Below are 12,830 nucleotides of genomic sequence, written 5' to 3'. Positions count from 1 at the left end.
GGGAACATTCAAGAATCAACCAATGAATGCATAAATAAGTGGAACAACAAATCAATCTCTCACATTCTCTAAAATCAAGAAATTAAAAAATATACACTTTTTAAAAGAAAATCATAAGCAAGAGAACAGCTGCCCTGACCTGTGTAACTGAGTGGGCTGGGTGTTGTCCCACAAGCTGAAGCCAGTCTGATCCGGGTCAGGGCACATGCCTGAGTTGCGGGCCAGGTCCCCAGTTGGGGGTGTGCAAGAGGCAGCCAATCGATGTTTCTCTCCCTCTCTTTCTCCCTCCCTTCCCCTCTAAAGACAAAATCTATTTTTTTTTAAGATTTTTTTGCCCTGGCTGGCGTAGTTCAGTGGATTGAGCGCAGGCTGCAAACCAAAGTGTCGCAGGTTCGATTCCCAGTCAGGGTACATGCCTGGGCTGCAGGCCATGACCTCCAGCAACCACACATTGATGTTTCTCTCTCTCCCCCCTTCCCTTCCCTCTCTATAAATAAGTAAATAAGTAAATAAATAAAATCTAAAAAAATTTTAATTTTTTTTTATTAAAAAAAAAAAAAAACTGTGCGGGAAAGAATTAACAGAGCAGGCCTGAGGTTAATATGCTCCGTAAGGCCTGCCTGCCAGTTTGGGCTTGGCTGGTGTTTCGGGATCTGACCCTCAGAGTATTCCTAATCAAAAGTTAACAGATAGGAGGGTGGTCACTGTGTCCAGACTGTTTGTGTAAACACTGGTTTACCATGAATTCCTGCTTTCCTCCTGCAAGTCTGAAATGTTCATGTGCACCAGGCAGAACGGACCAGCTCCCTCTGAAACCGTGGGTGCGGGTCTCTGATGGGAGTCCACGGGCAGCAACACTGTGTCCGTGTCGCCACAGCTTCACTGTGTGACCCTCTCGTGAGCCGAGAGCAGGAACGCCTGCTGCTCGGGCTCCTCCGGACCACCCCTGCGGCCCTCTCCCTGCGGCCCCTGCACACCGGACGCTCACCGCGCAGCTGCAGCACATCTCAGGCACAAACAAGTAGCGCTGCGCGCTGAGTCCCCGGAGCCTTCTGGCAAACCTCCGAATGTGGGGGTGGCCTCGGGGACCAATTATTTGAATAGGCAACTCACAAAAGATGAAGTACAAACGGTCAAGAACCACATGGAGATGTTTAGTATCATCAGTCATTGTAAAACTGCAAATTAAAAGTGGGATGAGATTCCACTACACAACCACCAGGATGAGTAAAATTATACTGACCACACCTAGTGATGAGGATGCAAGAGGACTGGAACTCTCATACACTGGGAGATGGTACATGAAATGATATAAAAATCTAGAGACACTTTAGCAATTTCTTAAAAAGGTGAATGTCACCAACTCTGCCACACAAACATTCCATCCCTTGGTATTCGCTCAGCAGGAACTGCGACCCCAGAAAGACTTGTATGCCAACACTGAGGGCAGCTTTACCGCACAGCTGAAAAACACCCAAGTCCCCACCACACAGCGAGGGTGGCTCCCGGCGCAGTGGAACGCTACTCAGCAACGGAAGGGAACAAAGCACTGCTACACGGAGCAGCAACACCAAGGACGTGGGCCTCAGAACCGGGATGCTGAGGAAAAGCAGCGAGGCAAAACGAGACTATAATGCTGTGATTCCATTTACATAAATTCATTGAAATTGTAACAGCTGTTGTGTCAGTGGTTGCCAGGGGACACAGGTGGAAGGGAGGTGGATGAAAGGATACTTTTGGGGATGGTCAAAACATTCATTACCTTGAGTTCACTGTATTTTAAATATGTATATTATTTGTTGTGTATAAATTATACGTCAGTAAAATTGGAGGGAGAAAAGTTATGGGAATAGAGAAAAAAACTTTTTTAAGTTAAAAAAATATATAAAAATAGCCCTGGCTGGCGTGGTTCAGTGGACTGAATGCTGGCCTGTGAACCAAAGGGTCGCCGGTTCGATTCCCAGTCAAGGCACATGCCTGGGTTCTGGACCATGTCCCCAGTAGGGGACACATGAGAGGCAACCACACATTCATGTTTTTCTCCCTCTCTTTCTCCCTCCCTTTCCCTCTGTCTATAGAAATAAATAAAATAGTAAAAAAAAAAAAGTCCTGACTGGTGTGGCCTAGCAGCCTGAGCACCAGTCTGCAAACCAAAGAGCTGCCGGTTCAACCCGAGTCAGGGCACACGCCTGGGTGGGGGCCGGGTCCCCGGGTGGGGCATGGGAGACATAACCGTCCCATGTTTCCCTCATATAACACCTGTACCTCTCCCTGTCTTTCCCCCTCCCTTCCCCTTTCTCTAAAAACAAATAAAATATTTAAAAGAAGAAAAAATAAATTACAAAATAAAAACATCACCCTAATAAATAAGAACTACAATCCCAGTGAGCTGAGGTTCCTCCGCCACCGCGGGACCCCACCACGTGGTGCGACTGGGACCACTGGCCTGCCGTCACCAGCGGTCACGAGGCTTCCAGGGCCCTGCTCCACGTAGGCCCTGCAGGCTGCCGCCTGGCACACAGCCGAAGGGACACGCGAGTCTCCGGACTGTTGTTAATGTTCTACTTCTTACCTGGGCTGTGGTTAAACAAGCGCTCTCCGTACTGATTTGTCAGAGTCTGTTTCATTCATCTTCTGTACACTTTACAACAAGAAGTTTTTAAAAACTGGAAGAAGTCACTGCTGCACAGAGCCAACGCCCAGCTGCGCCACCCAACGGCGGCCCGCGCTCCACCGGCACCGGGGCCCCGGCTGCGCGCCGAGAGCGCCGACCTCCAGCGCACGTCCCCTTCGGCTCCTCTCTCTAGTCCCGCGTTCCCGAGACAGTCTCCCCCTCTGACCTTTACAGACTGGCCGACGGTAATAGGACGGGCTGTGTGTTACATGATGCGTAATTTCCTTAGATGTAATGACAACTCAAAATTTTGAACATCTCACGCACACATTTAGAATCTTCGGCTACTTGAGACTCTGACCTGACCTTTCCACAGCCCTCCTGGCCCTTAGAGCTTGCGGCTCTCAGACGCAGATGCTTATGATCTTTGTAAGAAGGCCGAACACAAAACCGGCTCTATCGCCTCATCACAATTACTTCTGCGCTATGTACACTATGTACGCTATGCACCAAACCTCAAAGGGGTTGTAAAGAGAAAAACCACAAGAATTTTTTACTTGTGATGCAGGTAAAAATGCTGTTTTTTCTGTTTGAATTCATTTTTTAGGCTTGCCTATATATTATTTTTAGCCTTATAAGATACTTCTTCCTAAATTTTTGTAACTTCTCTATTAGCTGTAGATAGAACATACCCAATGTTGAGCTAGCTTTTTAATATCCAGCATGATTTACAGAATTAGTTATAAAGTTCCACTTTGATTAAAAAAAAGAATCAGCCCAAATAGTGAACTCTTACACCAGTACTATTTATTCACACACAAAAAGTTTTCATGCAAACAGCTTCCACGTTCCACTAAAACATCCTTTACTGCAGTGTCTCTCATGCGCTCGTGTGTTCCTCCATTACACGTTACACCAACGCCTCTCACCTGGGGAAATGCGACAGACTGCTCTGAGAGGAAGGGAAGTGCATCTGGTCCCACTGGCACGAAGCCATGAATTATTTAATACCAATATAATGTAAATTGCATTACATAAAATTCTTTATTGCCCTAACTGGTGTGGCTTGGTGGATAGAGATTTGGCCTGCAAATCAAAGGGTCGCTGGTTCAATTCCCAGTCAGGGCACATGCCCAGGTTGCAGGCCAGGTCCCCAGTACATGGCGCATGAGAGGCAACCACACACTGATGTTTCTCTCCTCCCTTCCCCTCCGCCTAAAAATATATAAATAAAGTATTTTAAAAAGTAAAAGTATAATGTTATGTTCAAATTTTATCCTAAGTGGTATTATACTTGGTAAAGTGCAATCTATATGTATTATATTACAGTGTTTTAAATGATGAAAACTTCAACCAGTTCCTGATCTGACAATTCTAAACTGTAAGAAATGAGGGAATCAACACTCCAGTACTGGAGTTCATGAGAGAACAGGAAATAAACACTCCAGTCTTTAGAGGCGAAGAAACCGTTAAAAAGCAGCGTTACGTTCTGCAGCGACAAGGCGGTGTACTCACAGGGAGTTTGGTGAAGGCCGGGTTGGTGACGTGCTTCCCAAAGGTATCTTCCTGGAACTGGAGAAGCTGCACCACCAGCCCCGCCAGCGTTTTATTGGTGGGCGCGTCCGCGTGCACATACTGCAAGACAAAGGCAGAGGCTCAAAAACAGGACAATCATACGGGAGAACATTACCTTCCTTCCTCGTACCTGCTAAGCCCTGGAACGGGGGCAGATTTATAAGTGCCTGAGACACACAATCTGCTGTGAAGGAGTTTACAAACACAAATACCAGGGGTGGCAGGGAGAACAGACAACAGTCTCTTTAGGTAACAGATCTTCAGAAGGACAAACACCGCGCCTAAGAGATCCGACCCAGCGCGCCTCACCTGGACCTCGACTGCAGTCTGACGCTGCAACAGGATGAGGCCTACTGGCCAGCGTCCTTTGTTATGTGGGATGAATGTAACTATTCTGGGGCCAGAGAGCAAACTGTTCTTTTTAAAGCAGGTCCACAAATTCTTTGACACGCCTCTCATCAAGAGGTGGGGTCTATGCCCTCTTCTACTGAATCAGCAGCATCCTTAGTGACTCACTTGTCACCAACAGGATGCAGAAGTGATGCTATGTGACTTCTGAAAGTCAGTCAGAAAAGGTCATACAGCTTCCACGTAGTTCTTTCGGGACCCTCACCTTTGGAGCCCTGAACTGTAAGGAAGGAGTCCAATCACCCTGACCCCCCATCTCCGAGGAAGCCCAGGTGACGTGGAGACGCTATGGCCACGGGCCCCAGCTGATGTTCCAGCAGACTGACCACACAACCACCGGACACATCAGTAAAGATGGTCCCAGATTACTCTGGCCCACAGCTACCCAGTCAACCCAACCATCAAGTCTCCCCAGCTGAGGTCCCAGGCATCACTAAGCAGAGACAACTGTCCCCACTATGTCCTTTCCAATTCCGGACACACTGAACTTTAAGCATGATAAAATAGTGGTTTTATGGCATTAAGTTTTGAGCATAAAAAAGGGGTGATCTTTATGAATAAAAAAACACACACGCGAGCACTTAAAATTGTTAATTATGATGGTAAATTCATTGTTTTTACCACAATAAAAAATTTGTTTTAAACAACGTATGTGAAAAACTACCCAAACAGGATGATGATGTCAAAAGGCCAAGCTGGTGGCAGAGAGCAGGCTTCTTTACAGCAAAGGGAGGGAGCGGGCAACGTGACACGAAAGCACAAATGAAGGAGTTAAATTAAATGTGAAAGTTGAATTTGGTGTTAAATATTTAGTATCACTGTAGGAAACCAATATTCGAGGATTTTTTTTGAAACCTCCAATTCTGAACAGGAAAAATATCTATACTTTCTTCAGTTTCACGGAAGACAAGAAAAAAACTAAATTTTTCTTCCTGGAGCAAAGCTCTTTCCCAGTACCACTCAACATTTCCAGATTAATGTGTTAAGTTTCTATCACAATAAATAACTTTTAAGTTCTTTATATATGGCAAAACACCGGCTTCGCCGTCTACCGTCACTACACATGAAGCGGCGTGGCTCTCAGCCTGTGCTGCTGCCAGAGAGCGTAACACACCACGGTTCTCCTTGAAGCTTAGCATCTTCTCAAGTTCTCGTCTGTCCGGGCGCGCTGGCTTTCGACTCCAGATGAAGCAGCTCGTGCGCAGCTAACTTTACTGAAGGCTGGCCGGTATTTTGTTGAAATATTTTACATTCAATCTTCTCAACCAAAAAAGCTGGCAAAACCCCACCTGCTGCCTGCTTCTGTGTGGTCCGCAGTTATTCAAGAATGAGTTTCGGACTTGCCCACAAGATAGCTCTGCCACCTTTGGTAAGTGCAGAATTCCCAAAGGGGTCATATTTAAAAAACTGCAGGGTTTTTTGCATACGTTAAAGCAATATGAAAAATTAATAACCACAACTTTTTCAGATATTTGTAGATAACTAAATAATGCCAACTCCTAAAACTGGGGAAAAAAAATAAAAAACACCAACTTGGAGGAAGGCTGTTCAACTAAAGACAAATCAACCCTCCAGGCAAAAAGTAATTTTTAATCCTGGAGATAAATATACATATATCTTTGTAGACATTGTCACTTCACTACTATACATGTTTCATTCAATGTATGAGAAAAGGTTTAGATGAGGTTTCATGTGAACAAACTTATTAGTTTCAACAACACTGATGATCTCTTCAGTTTCACAGAAAACTAAATTTTTTTTAAATTCAAAGCCCAATGAAAATTATCTTAGATATTTTAAAATCCAATTTTTAAATGATAAAATATTTGACTCTGATTAGATACTTTTTTCCAAATGACCCACAAAAAGAATCAAACATGAAAATGCATGTAAGAGGTGATGTTTAATTCATAAATGAAATTTGAGCTCTGGCTGGTGTGGCTCAGTGAACTGAGCCTGTGAATCAAAAGGTCACAGGTTAGACTCCCAGTCAGGGCACATGGCTGGGTGGCAGGCCAGGTCCCCAGTGGTGGGGGGCATGTGGGAGGCGATCGATGGATGTCTCTCTCACACACTGATGTTTCTCTCTCTCTTCCTCCCTTCCCCCTCTCTACAAGTAAATAACTAAAATCTTTTTTTAAAAACTGAGATTAATGTGTTACTGCCAACTATATCTTGTACCCACTCAAAAGACGGTCAATGTGTGACTTTCAAATGGTTTTAAATCAACTTTTAAAAATGAAAAACAATAACATTCTATTTATCCAATAAGAGTAAAACAGGCTGCCCTGGCCAGCGTTGCCCCGTTGTCCAGCAAAGCCTAGGGCTGCTGACTGGACGCCATGGGAATTTGTAAAACACGCACTACCCGACACTTTAGTCAGGGGCACTGACCTCTTTTCCCTTAGATGGTCAAATTAGAAAAATGACAACAGCCAATACAATAATAGCCATCTGGTGTGAGTGAATGAAACATATAACTATTTTTCATCAGATTGGCAAAAAATACATTTTTTGGTGTGCTGCAGAATTTTTTGAAAGATTTTATTTATTTATTTTCAGAGAGAGGAGAAGAGAAGAAAGACAGGGAGAGAAACATCAATGTGTGGTTGCCTCTTGCACGCAACCCACTGGGGGCCTGGCCCACAACCCAGGCATGTGCCCTGACTAGGAATCCAATCGGCGACCCCTTGGTTTGCAGGCCACACTCAATCCACTGAGCCAGACAAGCCAGGGTCAGAATTTTAGTAATTAGTTCATGCATGCCATGAGGTGAAAAAAAGTTAAAAATCACTGTTCTATGGGATACATCTTTGGAAGCAGTGGAAATGAACTTGGTTGTACCAGCATGGGACAGTGGGATGAGCATTACATTTGGTTGAGAGACACGAGTTCAACACTCTCGGCTGCTCATCGGTGGTGTCCTTGAGCCTATCACTTGGTTTCCGTGTTCTAGTTTTCCATCTGTAAGTGGGGAGTAAGGCCATCTCCCACAGGACCGTTGCTCGAATCACATGCGACAGTCCTTAGAGATGGACTGCAGGACTGTGAGAGGGTCGTGCACTTTTGCCATACATCCCACGGTCAGCCTGCTTCATTCCTTTTTATTTATTTTTTTTAAAGATTTGTTTTTAGAGAGAGGGAGAGAGAGAGGGAGGGAAACATCGATGTGAGAGAGGGAAACACCTATCAGGTGCCTCTTGTACACGCCCTGACCCGGGACCAAACCCACCACCCAGGCACGTGCCCTGACCAGGGACGGAGCCAGCGACCTTCAGCTTTGCAGGACGCTGCCCACCTGACTGAGCCTCACCGCTCAGGGCCACAACCAGTTCCTAACAGCCTTCAAAATACTGACTCCTGATTGTGAAAAAAGAAATTAATGACTATATAGACTATTTCAGTCAAACACTTTATCTTTTGATCAAAAAAAAGTTCAACACCATGTTTTACTTGACAACAAGAGTGTTTCAGTCTCAAAGTACTTTGGTTAAGAATGTTAGGAAGATATGTTTAAAATTTTATCAATAAATCTGATTTATAGTCCCTATGACATTAATAAAGTTTAACTTGTTCCTAAACAATCCTATTGCAGCCAATGTCCCGTAAAAAAGAACTGTCTTTTCTGTTAAACAATTTATATTAAAGGGCATTTAAATTCCTTTTTAGATAATCCAGTCTATTTTAGTGATCATCCTTAAATCTAAATCATTCTGAAATCTTGTATCAGGAATTAGCCAAAATTCAGGAAAAAACTTCTGGAATGTTAATGGCTTACAGATACACTTCACCTCCAAGGTGTGTGAGTGGAATCGATGTGAGACCAGTGAAGTCTTATAACTGGACAACCACTCACAAGCTGTGGACAGATACACAGCTCTCACCTTCATCAAGAGTTAAGTTGAAAGGCACGTAAACAACACAAAGACAGGAACTTCGGTAGATGAGCATGCTTGCACACTGCTACCAGGCCTAAAATGCGACACCGGGCAAGCAGTTCACCCCTCCCAGCTTTAGGTGCCCGGTCTCTAAAGGGGTCACTTCCTCTGGACTCCTCTGGCCCGGCTGAAGCTTATCCCAGTCAGGAGGTAGGCACTCTCTCTCCTGTTTGGCTAAGCCAAGCTTGTCTGCAAAGCCTAAATGAATAGGCTCCTAGACTAGTTTAATCTGTTTATTCACGGAACAAGCATTTACTGAACACCTACCAAGGGCATTTAGAAAACAAAAACAATACAAGGAAATTCTCTTTTAATTTGCAATCACCTGGGTTTTACAAGTAGGCGTCTACGCCCATCTTTTCCACAAAGTGTGAGTTCCTTAAGGAGAGACAGGTGTAGGGGGAAAAAAAGGAAGGGGTGGGGTGGATGTGGATTCAGCAAATGCCAAATCTGCCACTCCTAACTGTAATCTCAGAGAAATTACTTAAATCTGGAGCCTCAGGTTCCTCTCATGTGTAAAATGAAGTAACTAATGTCCATCATTCAGGAATGTTGTGAGGATTTAAGTGCGTTACATCTTAAACGCCTGCATATGGTGGATGCTCAGTGTTCACTGGCTGCACAGAGACCCATCAATAAAAAGGGGACCACCAATGTCATGTTTATTTCACATAGCTGCTGAGGCTTATAAATTTGAAATTGCAGTATTAAATGCAATAAAAAAAGTTCAGTTGAAACCCATTAGTGTGTACAGGATACAATGTGTACGAAAGAAGCAAAGAGCTTCTGGCTAATGCTTTCACCTCTCCAATACCACTCTCACAAACAGATAGGATTTTGACTACAAAGTCAAGTCTGAATCTGAGTAAACCCAAGCAATGTATTCTGGCTTTAAGAACCGTGAGAACCCTGGCCCAACAGCCCAGTTGGTTGACCTTATACACCAAGGTTGAGGGTCCATCTCTGGTCAGGGCACATACAAGAAAACCAAAGTTAGTGGAACAACAAATCGATGTTTTTCTCTCTAAAATCAATAAATAAAAAAATTTAAAGGAAAATGTACACAAAAGAAACCCTGAGCGGTCAAACCTAACTTTGACTTTGTCTTTAAGACCTCAGGGACACTGAGCCAGCATTAACCTTCTGGCCTCACCACTCGGGGACAAACCCTCACTCAGCCTCACTGCCACTTCCACACCCACCCAGACAAACCTCCGAAGAGTTATCCACTGCACTGCGCTCTAAAAACTGGGGCCAGATGCATCGAGTTTGGAGAGGTGGAAATATTTCTTCCTTCCCTTGATATGTGATTTGAACAACAGTCCTCTAGGAATCACGAAGCAATAACCTAGAGGAATATTACTCACCCCTGGGTATTTTTCTTCGTTAAGGCTACACTGATAAAGCAATACAATATTATCAGTTAACTATATCTCAGTAAAACTGGGGATGGCGGAAGCCAGACGGAACTTAAGACCCAAAGCACTGTCTGAAGGGCACACGATAAAAAATAGCCAATACTTTCAAATTATATATTCCACGCCCTGAGCCACTTCCAGAAGCCCTGGGGAGCACACACAAAAAAGGTGACCAGTCTATCACTATGTGAAAGAGCACTATTCTCATCTACTTCCATGTAGATGAGAAAAATCTACAATCCCAAATATGACTCTGAAATTTCAGAAAAGAAAAACACACGGAAGCATCTACAAACATACTGTAATTACAATGTCTCTCACTTCTTAAAACTTCAGATAAGAAACTGTCATTTCTGGAAGTAGCACAGTGTGATGTTAAAAAAAAAAAAACCTCAAGATCCCTGCCCATGCCTAACAACTTCAAAAAACCGACAACTTCACTGCGCCGCACACGCCAACTAAGCAGATTCCTCGACTACTTTACCTTTTCATTCATTCAGCATCTACTTACTAAGCAACTACCCAAGGAGAGGCCGTGAGTACCCGTCGCGCTCAAGGACACACTGTACTGAACAGGCCTGACGAGGTTCTTGCCCCACGGCTACCGTCTTCAGTGAGGAAGTACAGAACCGAAGAAGGTGCTCCGGAAATTCAGGGGCAGAGGGAGTATTTTTGGCAGTCTGCTTCATTCCACTTTCGAAGGGAGACATTCCTAAATATTTACAGTAAGGGGAAGGGGAGCATTTGTTTTAATCAAGGGGTTAAGTCACTCTTTCAATATCGCTGACTCTGTGTAACGTACATTCCAAAGGTAGGACAAACAGATAAATGGAAAAAATTTTTTTTCAAAAAGTGTGCGAAGAAAATAAAGATACGAAGGGGAGTGATCTAATAATATACAAATGGGGTTCTCAGGAAAGGCCTCACTGAGAAACACACAGGTACAGCGAACATTAAGTCCTGTGCTCTCACCATACATAACCTAAAGTTCTGTAAAGTAAAAACTATTTTTAATATTAGTTGTCACCAATACTGTAAGTCAATATAGTAACCTGAGGTTATTACCTTCCGAGTACAATTGTCCAGATTCGTTCTCTAGCACATCAACAACAGGTAGGAGGACCTTAGTTACCTTACTTGACTTTGAAGACTCATGTCCAAACAAAAAGAAGCTGCTTTTCCACACTGGCTCAGACAGTTTTTAATAACCATTGTTCACACACCTAATGCACCTAACAAAAGACAAAGATTCGCATCCTCCGGGGTGCTAAGATCTACTGTTCCTGCGCACTGGGGTAAGTAGGGGCTTCGCCCGGGATGCGTGGGCCCCCGCGAGCCTGGCCCGAGGGTCCCCGTGGAGCCCGAGGCGCGCGGGCTCCGACAGCAGACCGCGGGGGCGTGGCGAGCCGGGTGCCGGCCTTTGTTGTCCCTCGTGGCGCGCGGGGGGAGGGGAGGCCCGGGGCCCGCGAGGCCAGTAGCCGCCCCGGCCCCTGTCGCGTGACCTCCGGGCCCCCACAGGCGCGTGAACCCACCTTCTTGTAGTGCTTGCCAAGCCAGACCCGCACCGAATCCAGCTGGGATACAGTCTCCGGGCTCTCCCAAAACTTGCTGGCCGGGCCCCCTTCCTTCCGCCGATAAACGGCCAGGCCCGCAGCCACCGCCGCGCCTCCCGCACCCGCGGCGCCCGCCGCCGTCCCAGGACCGCCGCCGCCCGCTGCCGCGGCCATAGTCGCCGTCCGTGGTCTCCACCGCCTGACCTGCCCCGGCCCTCGCGGCGTTCCCCGTACGCACCCGCGCGCGCGCGCGCAGCCGCCACCCCCTCCCCCCCCCGGCCCCGCCCAGCCAACCTTCTTCCGGCGCGGCCGTCCGGCCCCGCCCCTTCTCGGACCAGCGCCCTAACCGACGGGGGCGCGCGCTCACGCATGCGCAGTCCTCGCCCGGGGGGTTGGCGCAGGGGCCGATAAGTCTTCATGCATTGTCCACCAATTCGTGCTGTCTGCACTCGGTTCTGCTACCTCGCCTCGGCCTCTGAGTGACTGCCTTTTCCCGGGTCCCTGTGTCACATCGTTCTGCGGTCAACAACTGCATGGAGGTTTTCTGTCGCCGCCGGCCGCCGCCGGAGAGAAAAGGGCTGGTGTGAGAAGTTCGGAGGGGAAAGCCCTTTTACGGTGTCGAGTGCTGGCGGAGGACCCGCTCGCAGGATGGCAATCTTCGCCTGCATCGCTTGCCCTCCGACCTTCTGCTCCACGTGGCCGCGTCGGCCTTTGTGCACAGCCACATGTGACAACCACCCGGGACTTCGTCTACACACACCTTCCTGCCCCTCGTGGCTCCAGCCACACCAGCTTATACGTGCCTCGGGGCCCTGTTTCCAGCTGCCCCCGAGACCTGCAGCTCTTTCCCTCTGCAGCTCTGTCCCTTAGGCGCTTTCAAATTCATAGCTTAAAGGGACTTCAGAAGAGCCTTCCCTGACGGAACAATCTTGAAAGCTAATCACACTCGATATTGCCTAGGTAGCATTCACTCGCCACGATCCGGCATTTTTCTTACTTTCTTATTTATCGTCCACATAAATTACATGAGAACTCAGTCTTGACCGGTGTCCACAGGAACAGGGCATGTTATCTAAATATTGTTCAATAAATATTTGATGAATGGGTGGCCCAGAGAGAAGCGGAAAGGTTGTAAAACTATTACAGTGTGAACGGCCATTAGGGAGTTAGGAACATAATGCTCTAAGACCCCAGAACAGCAGGTGACCTAATTGTAAGAAAGTCGGGTGAGTGAGACCAAGTTTTAAGAATGAACAGAACGCAGTGGAGGCGCTGCGGGCACAGGAGCAGAGTGGCTGGCTGGTGCTGAGGCTCAGGGCGCAGG

At 46.4% G+C, this 12,830-nt stretch overlaps 1 protein-coding gene across 1 annotated transcript in view; it reads right to left on the bottom strand.

The window, feature by feature from the left end:
- Positions 1 to 11,779, bottom strand: part of SMARCC1 (SWI/SNF related, matrix associated, actin dependent regulator of chromatin subfamily c member 1) — a 103,051-nt gene extending 91,272 nt beyond the window's left edge. Inside the window, exons 1-2 of the mRNA XM_045856603.1 lie at positions 11,486 to 11,779; positions 4,130 to 4,249 (exon numbers count right to left, since the gene is read on the bottom strand). Coding sequence (XP_045712559.1) covers positions 4,130 to 4,249; positions 11,486 to 11,680 — 315 coding nt within the window. The 5' untranslated portion in view covers positions 11,681 to 11,779. The remainder of the gene's footprint in view (positions 1 to 4,129; positions 4,250 to 11,485) is intronic.
- Positions 11,780 to 12,830: the final 1,051 nt, after the last annotated feature.

This window comes from Phyllostomus hastatus, unplaced genomic scaffold, assembly GCF_019186645.2.
Source record: "Phyllostomus hastatus isolate PE091 unplaced genomic scaffold, TTU_PhHast_1.1 phas_scaffold_129, whole genome shotgun sequence".
Lineage (NCBI taxonomy): Eukaryota > Metazoa > Chordata > Mammalia > Chiroptera > Phyllostomidae > Phyllostomus > Phyllostomus hastatus.
The sequence above is the reverse complement of the archived record's forward strand: the minus strand, read 5'-3'. Positions and strand labels throughout refer to the sequence as shown.